This window comes from Micromys minutus, assembly GCF_963924665.1.
Source record: "Micromys minutus genome assembly, chromosome: 10".
Taxonomy (NCBI): Eukaryota; Metazoa; Chordata; class Mammalia; order Rodentia; family Muridae; genus Micromys; species Micromys minutus.
In genome coordinates this window covers 46,996,462-47,013,375 of record NC_137979.1, presented here as the reverse complement: position 1 = coordinate 47,013,375, position 16,914 = coordinate 46,996,462, and the positions used below count along the sequence as shown (strand labels likewise).

The window sequence follows — 16,914 nt, the reverse complement described above, 5'->3', positions numbered from 1 at the left end:
TACGAGTAAAACACTCACAAACACAAAAAAAAGAACAAGACAAAAGTGAGAGCCCACGTTGCTCTTCAGGAGGACCACGTTCAGTTCCCAGCACACACATGGGAAAACAATGAGCTGTAACTCTGGTCCCAGGGGTGTCTGATACCCTCTTCTGGATTCTGCGGGTGTCGGGCATGCATGTAATAAAAGATATGCGTGCCGGCAAAACATCCATCCATACATGTACACATACAAACTAATTAAAAAAAAAAAGTAGAGAAAGATTGCCGAGGACACTGGGACTCAACTAGTTCCACACGCATGCAGACATAAAATAAAAACAACAAAATGAAAGCCAAACATCTATCTGTCCACTTCCTGAGGCCTTCAGTTTGATCTTTTATTGACACAAAGGAGAAAGGACTGGATCCGTTTAACCTTTGAATCCAAAGCTCTGCCCATCTTTCTCCCATCAGGTGAGCACCAAGTGCAGGTTTTGGAAGCCCTCGAGCCTCAGCAGGCGTTCCTTTTACACAACCTTTCATTTTAGAGAAAACTTTTAAGTGAAAGACCTGACCCCTGTGGCTTGGGAGGAGACCGAGTGAGAAGGGTGGCCGCAGGTTCCTGGAGCCACCCCTTCCTGAGAAGCAGGCAGAGCTGAGGCAGGAGGATGCAGGCTCTCCTCACCCAGATTCATGCCCCTGCAGAGCTGCCATGACAGAGAGAATGGGGACAGACAGGGACAGGGAGATGGGACAGGACAGGACAAATAAAGGGCACATCTGGGAAAGTGAAGAACCGAGGCCCTTCTGGAGCCTAGTGACATGGGTGGGAGGAGATGGGTATGTGGGGTCAGCAGTAACCCAAACCAAACCCCAGTGCCCTCTCCCTGATTTGGATCTAGCACAGGAACCTTAAGGAAGATGCTTAAGGTTGGAAAAGAAAAATGAAGAATGTCTGTGCCAAGGACTAGAAGCCATGGCCCATGGGAAGGTCATAGCTGTCTCTACTGATATCCAATGACCCCCAGAGTTATTCCCCCCCTGAGGGAGGGGTCTGTTGGCAGGCCAGTTCCATGGCCACTGCCCCTCCCCCCAGCCAAGGGCCTTTGTGTCTGAGGTCAGACCTGAGACTCTGGCCCTCAGAGCTCCTCATGGACCCGCTCCTGGTCCTCATCTGACTTCAGCTTGAGTTCCTCAGCTGTGATCTTGCCGTCCTGGTTTCGGTCCTGGTTCTGAAACATGTCACTTATGGTTTTGTCTGGATCTTGCCCAGGCATGAGGCGTCCTTTGCCTTCATTCACTTGAGCCTTGATGAAGGAGGAGAACTAGGGGAGGGGGAGAACAGAGGAGGACAGGGACAAGGTGGTGAGGCTCACGGTCAACAGCTGAGGATGGCCTTGGGAAGGGGCCCCAGGTTGCAGGCTCACATTGTTTCCCCAGGCCTGGTACCCAGAGGATTCGGGTCTGAGATGGAGGGTGGGAGGAGGAGGGCAGGCTGCACGCACAGTGTCCAGGAGAGAAGGCATGAAGCTCAGCAGAGGGAGAGGAAGGTGGGTAGTGAGAGGGCAATGAGCACGCTGGCTTCCGGGTAGGGGTTGTGACTAAGTTCCTGACCCACCTCTTCTGGGGGCACCTCTCCATCTTTATTGAGATCCATGTCTTCAAAAAGGCTGGCAGGAGGATCCTGGTACCACACAAACAGGTAGCCTGTGGGTAGGCCATCCTCTCGGGATACCAGCTCCACCTCAAAGAGCAGCACAGCACTGCCTGGAACACCGCGGGCTGGAGAGACAGAGGGAAAAGAGAGAATTCCAGGGAGACTTGAAGCTGAGTTTCCACATTCTCTCATGGAAGGGCATGGGGTGCTTATGAACCGTCCTGAAGGTTTCCCTGATCCCACCCACCAGCTGCCAAGGCCTGAGATGGTTGGGGGTAATCCATGGGAGTAAACACGGAGTCTGGGTCTCTGTCTCTCACCTCCACTCTCCCCGTGGGCCAGGTGTGGGGGCACAATGAGCTGCCTCCTCTCTCCTACACACATGCCTTGAAGGCCCCTGTCCAGACCTTCAATCACTTTGTTGGCTCCGAGGGTGATCTCTTGAGGGGCTTCATAGTCGTGACTGTGGGGAGAGTGGGTTCCCAGTTCTCTCTCAATGTCCCTGTCATCATAGGCAGTTCTTTCTCCTCTAGCCTGACACAGCCATTCCTCTGCATTTCACACCCATGGTTCCCCGAGGTTCAGTGAGATGGGGAGTAAGAGACTGTGAGACCCAGAGAGAGGAGAAGGGGCCTGACAAGTCAACCCACACCTAAGCCCACCATCTGCCCAGCCCTGGCCCTGCCCGAGAACCCACGAAGAGAAGAGCCTGGTGCCATCCATCAGAGAACAATTGTAGTGGTAGCGAATGAAGTCCCCGCTCTTGGATGTCTCATTGCAGCTCTCGGGAGGCTGGGACAGCGTCTTGATTTCCACAGGGTCCGCAGGGTTGTGGAAGTCGATGACATGAACATCGAATACGAGAACAGCTGAGCCAGGGATCTTGTCTCCTGAGGCCAGATGGGGCAGTTAGCTGAGGGCTCTGGGTGAGGGGCTACTCACTCTCTCCATGGGGTCCAGGCTGGACACCCCTTCCCAATCTCAAGAAATCATGCAAGGTCAGATGGCACGTTCCAGAATGAGTGCTTCCTGCTTCCTACATCTTGATGTTGGAGGAATGGGACAGAGAGGCCGGAAAACCCTTTTCCACCCAACACATTGCAAGCTCCCTGCTGTGAGTGATACTCAGTGCATTAGCAAGGAGGCTGAGCTCCCAAGCATCTCTCTGCTCAGTGGTGCTAGGCTGTTTATCCTTAACTGTTCTGTCCCCAAACTCAGGCTTGCTGTCCTTCACTGTGGATGAAGGTTGGGACCTGCCCTGGAGGAGCACCAGAGTCTGCGTGGTAGGGACCCAATGGGAGACCAAGTATAAGCTGCACATGTTTAAGCAACAAGAAGGACAACAATCCCAGGGGTACACTTCAGAGGAGCTGAGGGGTGGCCTAGGGACCAAACCCTACCTGTCCCATTCTCCCCGTAGGCAAGGTGAGGGGGCACAGTAATTCTCCTTCGCTCCCCTATGCAGGCACCTTGCAGGCCCTGGTCCATCCCAGGGATGATGTAACCCTGCCCGACATAGGTATTGTAGGTGTGGTTGCGGGAGTAGCTGCAATTACAGGGGAAGGGGTGGTGAGGGAGTCAAAGGGACACCACCCCTTCCAGGCAGTTCAGAGTGCCCCTCAGTCTTCACCCTCCCACCTCAGGACACCCCCCTGACCTGGAATCAAAGAGGGTACCATCCATCAAAGAGCCATTGTAGTGGTAACGCATGAAGTCCCCGGCCACAGCTCTCCGGACACAGCCCTTGGGCAGCTCCAGTGTCTCCAGCTGGACCGTGTCCTTCGGGTTGTGGACATCCATCAGCAGGACATAGAAGACCAGGGAGGCCTGCGGGGGTATCACAGTCCCTGGGGAGGGCACAGGGCTTGAACCATACATTTGGGGAGCAAGCCCAGGCACAGCAAGGGGACTCATGCAAAAAGATGTACTGTCTCCTACCTCCACCTCCTTTGGTTGTCCCCAAAGCCATCACCCACCCATATTGAGCCTCTGTGTGAATCAGAATAAAGCAATCCTGTCTAGGAAGAGGACTTTCATCTCTACTTGCCTCCTTGGCTGGATGCCCTTGGACAGTATACAACCTGAACAATTCTAGGTGGAGCCTAGTTTTTCCTCTTCTAGAGGATTCTCTTACCATAGCCTTTCTCCCCATAAGCCAGGAAGGGAGGGATGATGATCTTTCTTTTCTCCCCAGGGCACATGCCCAGCAGCCCCTGGTCCATGCCTTTGATCAGCCAACCAGAGCCGACGTAGGTGTCGTAAGTGCCTCCCCTACTGTAGCTGCAGAGAATGAGACAGAGATCCTGTGGCTGGAGGCGAGAGAGGCAGGGTACAGCAGGGCTCCCTTCTCTCGGTCACAGTTCCCAGCCCTTAGGGCTACCCCCCAGGTTCTACCTGCTGTCAAAGGCAGTGCCATCCAGCAGAGTGCCGTTGTAATGATAACGCACAAAGTCACTGTTCTGCACCATTCGAGGGCAGTGGGGAGGCCGAAGAAGGATGGTTGACTGCACTGTGTCTGCCTTGTTCCACACATCCAGCAGGACCACGTCAAAATAGAGGGTGGCATCAGGAGGGATGAGGCCCGCTGTGGGGAAGCAGCAGAGGCCGAGTTTACACAAGTCCCCAGCCCAGTAGAGACACACTACTTAGCGGTACACCTCAAACTCCAGCTGCTGCACCTCTGGCTCCAGCTGCTATCCAGCTCTTCTCATTCCAGAGCCAACCAAGGGCCACAGACACCCCACCACTGCCCCACCCCGGCTAATCAGATTGTGGGCAGTTATGACCTTGGCCTAGTCACTCAGAACCTCTGAGCTTTGGCATCCTGTTTATTCCCACCCCCTGCCCCCACCTCCACACCCTATACCCATGCCCCGGCCTCCTTACCTACGCCGATGCTGCCGTAGCCCAGGTGGGGAGGCACAATGAGACGGCGGCGCTCATTGACACACATGCCCATGAGACCTCGGTCCATGCCGGTGATGAGGCGGCCTACACCCACAATGATGGCCACCAGGGTGCTACGGTCATAGCTGGGGAGTAAACGGACAAATGAGCATTCATGCAGCCACACAATGCCCCCTCTGCCCAGTCTCAAATATACCAGGACACAGTGCAGACACATGCACTCCTCACTTCCTCTTTTCTCCAACTCTTCTGGGCGAGCCTTTATGCCCTCTCAGGATAACAGGCTGGCAGGGCATGGTAGCTCACACTTTTAATGCCAGCACTCTGGCGGCAGAGGCAGGTAGGTCTCGGTGAGTTTGTGACCAATCTGGTCTAAATAGGGAATTCCGATCAGAGTGACATAGAGAAACGCTGTCTAAAAAAATAAAAATATAATAATAATAGGCTATTACAAGAGGGGAAGTTCCAGAGGAGGTCAGAAGCATTTACTCCCCTGCAAGGGGGGGGGGGGCGGAGTGGAGCAGACACAACTGTCTGCTATCTAATTAATTAATTAATTAATTAATTAATTAACGAATGTATATGAGTATACTGTAGCTGTCTTCAGACACACCAGATCCCATTACAGATGGTTGCAAGCCACTGGGAATTGAACTCAGGACCTCTGGAAGAGCAGTCAATGCTCTTAACCACTGAGCCATCTATCCAGCCCTCCCCCCTTTGTTTAAGAGAAAAATTGAGCCCTGACACTCATCACACCACCTAAAGTCACGGATCCTGTGTTTCTGCTATAGAGCATCCCTTCTCCAAGGAACTGGAAGCAGAAGTGGCCATCGGTGAAGAGAGCAGCCTTCCTCGGAAGAAAGCCATTCTAAACTCATCCTGGCTTTGGTCTGATTTCACAAGTAAAGAGATAGTTCTTTTTTTTTTTTTTTTTTTTTTTTTATAAAGGAAAGAGAGATTTATATATGTGTCTGTGAGTGTGTGCACACCAGTGTGTGGTGAATGTGTGCACCTCTGTGCATGCACTGGCACCCAAAGGGCACTGTATGTCGTCATCCGTCTCTCTATAACTAATCTTTGGAGGCAGGTTATCTCCTTGACCCTGGGCATACACAGGATGCCCAGGTACTCAAGTGGGTACCAGTCCTCACGATTGTACAGCAAGTGCCCTTAACCATTGAGCCATCACTGTAGTTACCTTCACCCCTGATCTTTGAGTCAGGTGTCATTGGTAGTACTGGCTTGTCCTGGAACTTTCTATGTAGCCAAGGATGACCCTGAACTTATGTTCTTCCTGCCTCTGCCTCCTGGATGCTGGTATTACAGGCATGTGCTTCCATACCCAGTTTATATGGTTCTGGATGTCCAGCCTAGGACTTCATGCATGCTAGGCAAGCATTGCACTGGCTGAACTACTTACTCTTCTAGCCCTAAGAATGGGATATTAAATTTTTTTAAAAAGATGTATGTGTGCATGTATGTATGTATGTATGTATGTGTGTGTATTTGTATGTATGTGTATATGTATGTATGTATATGTGTATGTGTGTATATGTATGTATGTGTGTATATATGTGTGTATGTATGTGTGTATATGTGTATGTATGTGTGCATGTATGTATTATATATGTGTATTTGTATGTATGTGTATATGTATGTATGTATGTGTGTATGTGTCTATGTATGTGTGTGTATGTGTGTATGTATGTGTGTGTATGTATGTATGTATATGAGTGTGTTTTGTCTCTGCATCATGTACATCCCATGTCTGGTGTCTATAAAGAGCAGAAGAGTGAGTCAGATCCCCTGCAACTGCAGTAACAGATTGTTATGAGCCACCATAAGGGTTCTTGGAACCAAACCCACCCTCTGCAAGAGTAAGTGCTTTTAATCACTGAGCCATCTCTCCAGGGCCAGGAGATTCTATTTTGGCTGAAGGTAGTATAGCCAAGGCCTAAAAGTTTTCCAATTTCAACACTTAGAAACTGCTTCCAAGCCTGGCTTAAGAAGTCCCCAACAGGGAGGATACCTCCAGCTCCCAGCCCATCCCAGTTCATCACTATTGCTGGAGGGCTGAGCAAGGTGGTACACGCCTTTAACCTTTGCTTGAGAGACTGAGGTGTGCCATCTCTTAAATTGGGACCAGCCTAGTTTACATAGCGATTCTTAGGGCAGCCGGGGTTACATAGTGAGATCCTGTCTCAGATAGGGAGACTGGAGGATGTCTCAGAATTCAGAGCATCTGTGGCACTGGCAGAGTACACCAGGCACACATTCATAGACATAAATCTTTCCCAAAGGCTACTGGGCTGTGCTCTCAGCCCTCTTCCTCATCTTACCCACAGTGCAGGCTTTATGTCTGGTCTGTTTCCTTTACAGTACTATACAAAAGCCAGGGATGCTGGACAGGTGGGATTAAAGGCATGCGCAGAGGCAAGTAGCTCTCTGAGTTCGAGATCAGCCTTGTCTACAGCGTGAGTTTCAGAACAGCCAAGGCTGTGCAGAGAAACCCTGTTTGATTCCCCTCCCCACAACAAAACAAAACAAAAAGCCAATGCTGTGCACAGAGTTTCTATGAGCTAAACACCAGCGGGCTTTGGGTTCTGTCAGAGCCTAAGCCAGTGTGTCCTGAAGCCACTGGAGGCCTGCAGGCCCTGTGGAAGCCACTGTCATTCATTGTCACCATTCCCACCCTGAAGAAGTAGGTAGTGTTCCCACTTCATGTTTCAGACAAGGAAAGTTAAGATTCTTCCTCTGTCACAGCCTGGGTTTGAACTCAGGGCCTCACATCATGGAGAAGGTTTTCTCATCCACTGTACAAAAAAAAAAAAAAAAAAAACCTTCCTTCAGAGTCATAACCGCTAACTGTGGGCTGAACTGTATATTTCAGAGGAGACTAAAAGGCCACTTTTCTTTGTGGTGTAGAGTTTCAAGTGTGATAGGGCCTGAAGTTTACCTTAAAGCCTGGAAAGAGGCTACCACACAGCTCTGGTCTGTCCCCCCAAAACCAATGGGCATCTGCCTGGCTGACCAAGGTCTTGGGTCAGAATGGAAGAAGCCTATCCCATCAAGCCAAGGCTGGCAATGAAGCTTGGCTCTAAAGCTAAAATGGAGAATCTGAGTTTCCAGAGGCTTGGAGAAGATTCCCCAGGATGGCATGTCAGAATCTGTGACACGTGGACAGTTTGGTCACAGTACCAGCTATAGTCTACCCCCAAATTATAATGCCCACTCTGCTTAAGGGTCTCCCTAGCTGCTCTAGGGTCCTTACACCCTAGAGAAAATGTTATTTCTCTAGTCTCCAACCACAAAGGCATAGAAAACTGGAGGTACACAGGGAGCCAGGGTGTGTGGAAAGGCAGGCGGCCCCAGGCTGACCATCCAACCACTCACCCCAGGGATTACATATAGTAGGCAGTCTCTTTGCCCTCTAACACTACGCTCCAAGGTAAGTTAATGTGGCACGTCATCTGAGCATCAAGAGTTCCAGGAATTGGGGAGCGGGGATCTTTTAGTTGAAATTTGGTATTAAACACAGGAGACATCCTTTGAGGTGCTTTCCCCAGGATGTTGTTTGTGGCTAGGGATTATGGAAGGAATACGGGGATGCAAAACTCAGAAGGGGCAATATTCTCTGGGAGCTCAGGAAAGCGGTGCCGAGTCTGGGAGAGCCCAATCTTTTACCTGGAGTCAAACTTTTTCCCGTCTTCGAAAGTGCCATTGTAGTGGTAACGCACAAAATCTCCCATCTGCACTTCTCTGGGGCAGGCTCTGGGGATGTGGTATCTGTCGATGACCACATCTTCCAAGGGGGCTCCGGCCGGGCTGGCACGGCCCAACCCCCTCTCCAAGGTCTGTAGAAGCAGCAGCAACGGCAGTACGTGGAGCCGGTGGAGGGTGTGGCTGGGAGCCCCCACAAGGAACATGGTGCTCAGATCAGGGACGCCGGCAGTGAGAGCGGACGCCAGCCGCCAAACTCCTTCCCCCTCCTCTCAGAGCTGACTCCCCCCCTTCCTGTCCTCTCTCCCCACCCCGCCCTGGCGGGTCCACGTGGAATGGGGGCTGGGGAGACTGAGCTGGCCAGGCGGGGTGATGTCTTGTGGTGGACTAGGAGGAGGGGGCCAGGTTGAGAGTCTCTTGAGTCCCAGGAATTTGACACAAAGATCTCTGAGTCTCTCCCTCCCCCAAAACTCTATCGGGGCTGAGACCCGGGGCCTGGCCCAGAGGGAGATTCGGGAAAGATGAGAAGTTGGAGTGGACTTCCAAAATGAAAAAGTTTTTCCAGAGTCTCTGGGTCCTAAAGCCGGTTGGCGGAATCTCTAGCTTTCCTGGCATTCCAAATCTAGACCGCTTCTTGTGCAGGTGAGGCTGTAATCTGAGGGCTATTTTAGTTCTTCATCCGCTCCAACTCTCTCCCGCGAAAGGTTGTGGGAGAAAGGAGTTAGGGAGAATGTTCTCTAGGTGAAAGGCTGTATTGTCTTGCAAAAAGCCTGGCTGCAATAAAAACACAGGAATCTGGCTCAGTCGGGAGGCTGATGGTGTCAGTTCTAGGTGTGCAAGGTAACACGAGGTGTGCTCCTCCTCGACGCCAGCGCGGGTGTTTGTTTACAGGGCCATCTAGAGGGTGCAAAGGAGACTCTGGGAGAAAAAGACCATCCTGAGCATGGATAAAGTGGAGTGAGGTGGCACTTAAGGAGGGGGACACTGCCGGTGGGGAGGGGCTTTCTGGGCGTGAAACGTAGCCCCACCCACCCGTGTCGGCCTGGGAGGGCGGATGGTGGTGTAAGCATTACTAGTGAGGGAAGTCCAGCCCACGTAGCGGACTCGAGCGTCCGAAAGAGAGAGGCGTCCCAGCCCCTCGGCTCTTGCCCTGGCCCGGCGCTAAGACCCAGCAGAAACTCCGGGGCGGGGGGTGGGGGGACGGGGCTGGAGCCCGACGGTCGCCAGCTGCTCGGTGAGCCTCCGGGCGCGGCGCGGGCATGGCTCGCGAGGCGTGGGGGCTGTTGTGGCTGCTGCTGGGCAGTGCCGGCGCGCAGTACGAGAAGTACAGCTTCCGAGGATTCCCCCCGGAGGACCTGATGCCTCTGGCCACGGCCTACGGCCACGCTCTGGAACAGTACGAAGGCGAGAGCTGGCGCGAGAGCGCGCGCTACCTGGAGGCGGCGCTGCGGCTGCACCGGCTGCTGCGCGACAGCGAGGCCTTCTGCCACGCCAACTGCAGTGGCCCCGCCGCCTCGCAGCCCCGGCCTGCGCTCGGCCCCGACGACGACAACAACGACGGGGATGGCGAGGACTGGGCGCGCGAGCTACGGCTCTTCGGCCACGTCCTGGAGCGCGCCGCCTGCCTGCGGCGTTGCAAGCGGACGCTGCCCGCCTTCCAAGTCCCCTACCCGCCGCGGCAGCTGCTGCGCGACTTCCAGAACCGCCTGCCCTACCAGTACCTACACTATGCGCACTTCAAGGTGGGCGCGGCCCGGGCCGCCGTCGAGTTTCCCCAGAACGTGTGGCCCGCGGTGCGTCCGAGGCCCCACTGACCCACTCCCCACGCTCCTCACCAGGCCAACCGACTGGAGAAGGCGGTGGCTGCGGCCTACACCTTCCTCCAGAGGAACCCCAAGCACGAGCTGACCGCCAAGTATCTCAGCTACTACAGGGGGATGCTGGATATCGGAGATGAGTCCCTCACCGATCTGGAGGCCCAGCCCTACGAGGTGTGGAGAGAGTGGGAGGGATGGCTAGTCTTGGTGCGCCTTCCTATAATCTCTTCACCCAACACACGCACACACCTTATGAACCTTAGGGGTTCCCTTGACTCCCCCTTGCCATGTTCCTCTCCAGGCTGTGTTCCTCCGGGCTGTGAAGCTCTACAACAGCGGGGACTTTCGCAGCAGTACGGAAGACATGGAACGGGCCCTGGCTGAGTATATGACGGTCTTTACTCGGTGTCTAGCTGGCTGTGAGGGGGCCCACGAGCAGGTAGACTTCAAGGACTTCTACCCATCCATAGCAGGTACCTACCATTCAGACCACTGTAGGTATCCATGGTACCCTGGCTTCCCGAGCCTTAGGCCTCTTAATGCATGACTGTGTCCTTGGACAGCATTCAGCAGATCTAGCAAAGTGCTTGGAAGCTACGAGCGAGATAGGCCTTTTCTGTCTCCAGTCTGGTGACAGAAATGCTGGTATACAAAGCAAATTCTGGGACGGCTATGTAGAAAAATAGATCGTCTCAAACAAACAGACAAACAAACAAAAACACCTGGGCATGGTGGCACATGCCTTTAATCCCAGCACTCAGGAGGCAGAGGGATCTCTGGGAGTTCAGGGCCAACCTGGTCTACCTAAGTCCCAGGGCAACTAAAGCTATACAGTGAGAACTTGTCTCGAACAACAAGGACAAAGATGAGGAATTGACACCAGTCCGGTAAGTGCAGAAAGTAGTTCTGGTTGGAACCACAGCTAGTCTGTGGATCTGTAACCACAAGGCCTCTCAAATGGGGTAGAGATAAAGCAGAAAGAACTATCATTGGGTTCCCATCAATTCTCCCAGAACTCACACTCTGTCTGTCTGTCTGTCTGTCTGTCTCTCGTCAGATAGGGGTTCAGTTATGGGGCAGTGGGGAACAAGTGCTTCTCAGCCGCATGATATACTGGGTGCCAAACATTTCCACACACGATAACCCACGAACTCTTGACAAGGGAATCAGGCTCCATAGCAGATCTTTGTCTCCACAGGGTTAGCACACGGTTCATAGTGGCTGCTTCCTTCCTAGATCTCTTCGCAGAGTCCCTGCAGTGTAAGGTGGACTGTGAAGCCAATCTCACCCCCAACGTAGGTGGCTTCTTTGTGGACAAGTTCGTGGCCACCATGTATCACTACCTGCAGTTTGCCTACTACAAATGTGAGCTTCGGGGATGGACTGGGTAAAGTGGGGTTAAGGGGGTTAGGGAAGGACAGTACGTGGGGGCTCCCAGAAGCAGGAGAATGTGTGTCTCCGATGGAAGACTCCTGAGAAGGGGAAGAAAGGCTAAGTGTGGTAGAGGCATTGGAAGGAACCCAGGCAGAGGGTATGAAGCAGGTGAGAGGCCTCAGTCAAGGCCACTTGAGGGTAGTCTAGGTCAGCAACACTGCTCAGCACTGGACAGTGTATGTAGCCCATACCCCTCCTCTCTCCAACATCTTGCCATTGACATTCCTAGACCCATTCTTCATCAGACTAGACTGAGGTACCTAAAGGGCAAGAGACTTATTAGCCCTGTCACTAGGGATTCACAGGAGGTCCTCTACCATCTGGAGTTAGGGCTGGACCGTCCAGGGTTCCTACAACTCAGGGATGTCACATTTCAGGGACTTGAGCTGTGAGTGGAGGGGCTCTGAGGTCAGGGACCAGGAGACTCTTCCTGAAGGCTGTGGCAAAGACGCTGAGGGCCTGTAATCCCCCCGAACTGCTGTCCCTCTTCGGCAATATCAGCACAAGCAGTTTATCTAATCTGCGCTTCCAGTCCTTTTTCTGTGAAACGCAGAGACTGATTGAGGGTCAGTGACTCACTGCCTGGTAGGAGGACAACACCCAGGGCCTGCTGGGTTGTGCTCGCTTGGGCGGGGTGAGGAGCCAGCACATATTCTGGGAGGCATCTGGGGGAGTAGAGGCTGTGGGTTTAGGTTGGAAGGTGGGGGTGGGGTTGCCTTTAAAGGGAAACATTAGGGTTATCCCCTTCTCTTTCCTGCCTGCAGTGAATGATGTGCGCCAGGCTGCCCGCAGCGCCGCTAGCTACATGCTCTTTGACCCCAAGGACAGTGTCATGCAGCAGAACCTGGTATATTACCGCTTCCACCGGGCTCGCTGGGGCCTTGAAGAGGAGGACTTCCAGCCCCGGGAGGTGGGCACTGGTCTCATGTGCAGTTTTGTGGTTTGTGTTTTTGTTTGAAAGACCTTGGTTTCCTTGGAAGACTGGAGAGGAAGGGGAAGGAATGAATGTGGTCTATGGCTAGAGTCTAGACTTCAGCACAGTGTCTGGGATGTGGAGGATGCAAATAGGTGCCCACACATGCCTGCTTCCACCTCAGTGCCATCCTTTGAGTCCCCATCCTGGGAGCCCGTTAACATGAACCAATGAGAAAACCCCTTGGGAGTTTAGGCCAAGGCTCCTGGGGGCCATCCCCACTTTCCATGCCCGTGGCAGACATTACTAATGGATTGACGAACTCTTCCTCCTGGAATCCTCAGAATTCTTAATCCCATGTTCCGAGTAGCTAGAATTTGTCTTCGAACTGATCCATTTTCTCCTCATCCCTGAGCTCCCTCTTCCTATTGTCTGGCAGCAGGCTTGACCTCACCCTGTCTTTCCCTCTTCCTAGGAAGCTATGCTCTATCACAACCAGACCTCTGAGCTTCGGGAGTTGCTAGACTTCACACACATGTACCTTCAGTCAGATGATGAGGTGAGTGGCTCCCCATGAGAGGCTGGACCACGATGGGGACATATTAGGCTCTTTTCCTGACACCACTGTGTGTTTCAGCTCTGGCTGTTGTGAAGTAGGGGTTTCTTGCCCCCCCATCTGTACCTCTCCTTTCCCAGTACCTCAGTGTTCCCAGGGCCCTTTCTCTGCCTATTCCAGGACTATACTTCCTGGGACCCCGCTCAAATGGTAGCTCCTCTAGAGAGCCCTTGCTGGATGTCCTGGCTTTCTTCTGGGCTTACACTGGCTTCCCCACCTGCCTGGCCACCTGGTCTGAGACCTGGTCCTCAACCATCTCGCCATGGCCAGCTCAACAGCTCCATCCCAGGATAGGAGACTAAATGATCCCCAGCTACAGCACCTGGCATTTGCTTGTGCTCAGAAACTGAGTTTGAGCCACTGGACAAATGGCTGAATGAGTGACTGATACTGGGAGAGCCAGTTCAGAGTGAAGGTTTGGCAGCCTGGGTATTATTATTATTATTATTATTATTATTATTATTATTATTATTATTATTATTATTAATATTATTCCATGCATCGGTGTTTTGCCTGCATGTATGCCTGTGTGAGGGAACTGGAGTCACAGACAGTTGTGAGCTGCCATGTGGGTTCTGGGAATTGAAGTCAGGTCCTCTCTCCATCCCTTGGCCTGGGTTTCTTGTGGGATTGCTGTGTGGTTTATTTATTCATCCCCTCAGTATATTCCCTGTACTCACATTCAGTGAACTCGGGAGCAGCCTCCACCACACCCGACTGCCTCAGCGTCGGGTCTTAAGCAGCATAGCAAAACCCTGATTTTTATGAGAAGCGTGCCCCTTTGACTTTTATTGAGGTGACAATTAAATGAGATTATTTAAAGCACATAGTACATGCAGCTGGCACCCAGTAGACGCTCAGAATCTGCAGCAGTTTTGATGACTGTCACTCTGAGTCTGCTGTTTGCCAGATGTCAGGCTTGGCTTGCAGTAAGTGGCTGGAAGAAACAGTCTCCCAGAGGTTCTCGTGAGGGGGCATAGCTACAGAGACCAGCATGGGCACCAGCGAGGGTGATACTTGAAGGCCTCAGTCTGGACTGGACATGTGGCTTTGGTGGAATCCACAGGCCCATCCAGGTCAGGGCTGCCAAGGCATTCCTGGCAGGGGAGCAAAAGCCAGAAGACAAAATGCACACACTAGCAGTGTTCTCACCGGGTGTGGGGCCGAAGGTGGGGCTGAGGCGCAGGCAGTGCTGACGCTAGCACCCCGCCTCTGCTGGTTGAGCCCCAAGTGTCACTCAGGGAAGCAGTTTCAGAATGGGACCCAGCAGGACAAACCTTGACATCCTATTAGATGCTATCTCTGGGGAGGGAAGAGGTCTCAGGCCTTCTGGGGCCTGCTTGCTCAACTCCAAACCTGCTAAAGTGGGTGGGGGCTGAAAGATGGAGTAGGGGGTGTTCTGATCTGAAGGGGAGCCTATTTGGATGTGGGTCTGCTGTGACTCAGTTTCTCCCCCAACCCTGGGCTGCTCTAGATGGAAGTGGAGGAGACAGAATCACTCCCGGAGCCTGAAGAACCTCTATCTGATGCTGAGTTCGAGGGCGAGGGCGACTATGAGGAGGGTCTCTATGCTGATTGGTGGCAGGAGCCAGATGCCAAGGGTGATGAGGCTGAGGCCGGTCAGTACTGGATTGTGCTGAAGGGATAGGAACACAGCTTGGGATGGGCACTGGGGACAGGGTTCTCTCCCCTGGGGTGTGCAGGTGGGTAGGGTGCAGCCTGTTAGTGACCTGTTTTGCTTGGGCAGTGCTCAGATGCCTGTTGGAATAGGCAAGACTAACTCTTGCTCTCTCGTTCCTTTTCAGAGCCAGAGCCTGAACTGGCATAAGATAGTGACATGGTGACACTCTTCAAGCTCAGGACACCTGGCTGGGGGCAAGAACTATTTATTAAGACTTTAAATTGCCAGCTGTGGTGGCACACACCTTTAACCCTGGTACCTGGAGGAGGCAGGCAGAAGGAGGCGGATCTCTGAGTTCCGGGCCAGCCCGTTTTACACAGTGAGAACCTGGCCAGTCCGGGCTATGTAGTGAGATCTTGTCTCAAACAAAAAGAACTGAATGTGGTATCATCTCATGCCTTTAATTCCAGCAATTGGGATGCAGAGGCAGGTGGATCTCTGTGGGTTTTAAGCTAGCCTGACTTAGTGAGTTCCAGGCCAGTGGAGGCTATGTTGTAAGACCCTGTCTCAAAATAAAACAAAAGGAAAAACCTCAAAGGGGACACAGTTGGCCTAGTTCCCACCCAGACTCTACCTTACCTTTCTCCCTATGTCCTTGAACCCAAGACTGGTGGCCTTATTGCTGGTTGACAAGTGAGCTATTGGGGTCCCTCTCCTCTTTTCTGCTCCTGCAGAAGTTTCCAGCTTCTGGCTTGAGTCTCACAGGACCAAGGCCAGTCAGGTGGCAGTTGTGTCTGAGATGCAGACTGGGTTTCGAAGAACATTGATTAGGCTTAGAGCTCTGGTGCTCAATAATTGTTTACTGTTGAATGAATCATAATGCCTGAGGCCAGTCTCCAAGGTTGAGGTATGTGGGTACTGGTCCTTGCTGCCCTCTCTCTGCCATTCTTCCTTATCTGTGCAATGCCAGTTGGTGTACCCTATGGCCTTGGCAGGTCCTTTACTCTCCTGACATCTGATTAAGAGCCAGGGATCCCTGTTAGCTGTGAGGAACCTCAGACCTGCCGCCAGGGGGCATGAAAACACAGTATTCCATGAAGTCTTAGGAAGATGGTGGTTTCAGATTTCTAATCAGGGATGTTTGTATTTTTCTAGTCCCTGGTCACTTTTCTTGGTGCTCAGAGGGATATGAAGAGGGGATTAAAGACATTTCCTACATGTTTTTCTTCCTGGAATCTCCCTAGAATTAGAGTAAATATGTCCTGTCTGGCCATTGTGGGAACCTCAGCTCAGTAGCCAGAGGAGCTCCCCGGGAAATGGTTTGAAGACCTTGGACTAACTGAAATGCAGAGGGACAGCCAGAGTTAATTTATCCAACCTTGCATTGGTTCTGGGGGACAGAAGGGTCAGGGACAGAAGGGCACTTTTAAGGGGAACACAGGATCAAGGTCAAGAAGGTGTCCGTTCTGTCTTACTCTACACCTCAACAATTCTCAGCAGGCAGAGACCTGTATGGTGGAAAGTTGAGGTGACCCAGGGAAAGGCATGAAGTTCTTATTGCCACCCCCTGCTCCCAGGTGCCAGATGGCCAATCTGGGACTCAGGCACCTATGTGTCCTAGAGGACTGATGTCCCATCTGTCTCCCTCCTAGGCTCTGCTCCAAGTCTATTGACCTTTAGAGGTAGAACTGGGTTCTGGATAGGTAGCTTCCCTGTAACCTCCATCTCTATCATAGGAGAGTCCAGAGTGGTTTCCTGACAGCTTCCAGGTACCAGGATGGCTCTGCCCACCTTCTCCCTCCCAAGCTGTTGCGCTGTCAGCATCTGGTGGCTCACCCCCTGCTCCAGGGAGGGGCTGCCCTCCAGGTTTGGCACCACATGCTGCAGGCAGTGGGATGTGCTTGAACATGTCTGCACAGATGTGTGCTGTTGTGAGCACCAGCTCTGGAATCTGGACTGCTGGGTGTGGGTCTGAAAAGTGCCTGTGGGTCAGAAGGCAAAGGTGTGTGTGTGTGTGTGTGTGTGTGTGTGTGTAAGGTGTGTGTGTCCAGTGTGGGCAAGCATTTGTGTGCAGAGAGGTCTGACAGTGCCCAGAATGTCTTTCAGTGTGTATCTTTCTATCCATATACATGTGTGCCCAAATGTTTTGGGAGGGCTCCAGGCTTGTTGCAGGTTGCTAGGCATATGATTGTGAGCAAAGTAGGCCAATCACCCCGCCCTCACAGAGTTGTGTTCCACTGGAGGC

The 16,914-nt window shown here is 52.6% G+C and overlaps 2 protein-coding genes across 3 annotated transcripts; one reads left to right on the top strand and one right to left on the bottom strand.

Annotated features, from left to right (window-relative positions):
* Window positions 1-568: 568 nt before the first annotated feature.
* Window positions 569-8,474, bottom strand: FKBP10 (FKBP prolyl isomerase 10; the record flags this gene model as incomplete). 2 transcript variants are annotated; one of them, XM_080922851.1, is made up of 10 exons in its annotated part: window positions 569-1,306; window positions 1,600-1,763; window positions 1,959-2,101; window positions 2,336-2,528; window positions 3,039-3,184; window positions 3,296-3,485; window positions 3,773-3,918; window positions 4,033-4,222; window positions 4,525-4,670; window positions 8,233-8,474. In XM_080922851.1, the coding sequence occupies 10 exons, from the start codon at window positions 8,472-8,474 to the stop codon at window positions 1,121-1,123; spliced, it is 1,746 nt and encodes a 581-aa protein (XP_080778977.1). In that variant the 3' UTR covers window positions 569-1,120. The 2 variants fall into 2 exon arrangements, with proteins under 2 accessions (XP_080778977.1, XP_080778978.1); XM_080922852.1 differs by having other exon boundaries at window positions 2,336-2,525.
* Window positions 8,475-9,501: 1,027 nt separating this feature from the next.
* Window positions 9,502-15,266, top strand: P3H4 (prolyl 3-hydroxylase family member 4 (inactive)). The gene is made up of 8 exons (XM_080924645.1): window positions 9,502-10,010; window positions 10,107-10,259; window positions 10,387-10,558; window positions 11,322-11,450; window positions 12,284-12,429; window positions 12,908-12,991; window positions 14,523-14,667; window positions 14,854-15,266. Exons 1-8 carry the CDS (start codon window positions 9,528-9,530, stop codon window positions 14,874-14,876), a joined length of 1,335 nt encoding a protein of 444 aa, XP_080780771.1. The 5' UTR covers window positions 9,502-9,527; the 3' UTR covers window positions 14,877-15,266.
* Window positions 15,267-16,914: the final 1,648 nt, after the last annotated feature.

Coding starts and splice junctions, on each gene's coding strand:
- P3H4 (XM_080924645.1), top strand. CDS start 9,528: ATGGCTCGCGAGGCGTGGGGGCTGTTGTGGCTGCTGCTGGGCAGTGCC. Junction 11,451..12,283: donor GCAGTTTGCCTACTACAAAT/GTGAGCTTCGGG, acceptor TCCTGCCTGCAG/TGAATGATGTGCGCCAGGCT. Junction 12,430..12,907: donor AGGACTTCCAGCCCCGGGAG/GTGGGCACTGGT, acceptor CCCTCTTCCTAG/GAAGCTATGCTCTATCACAA.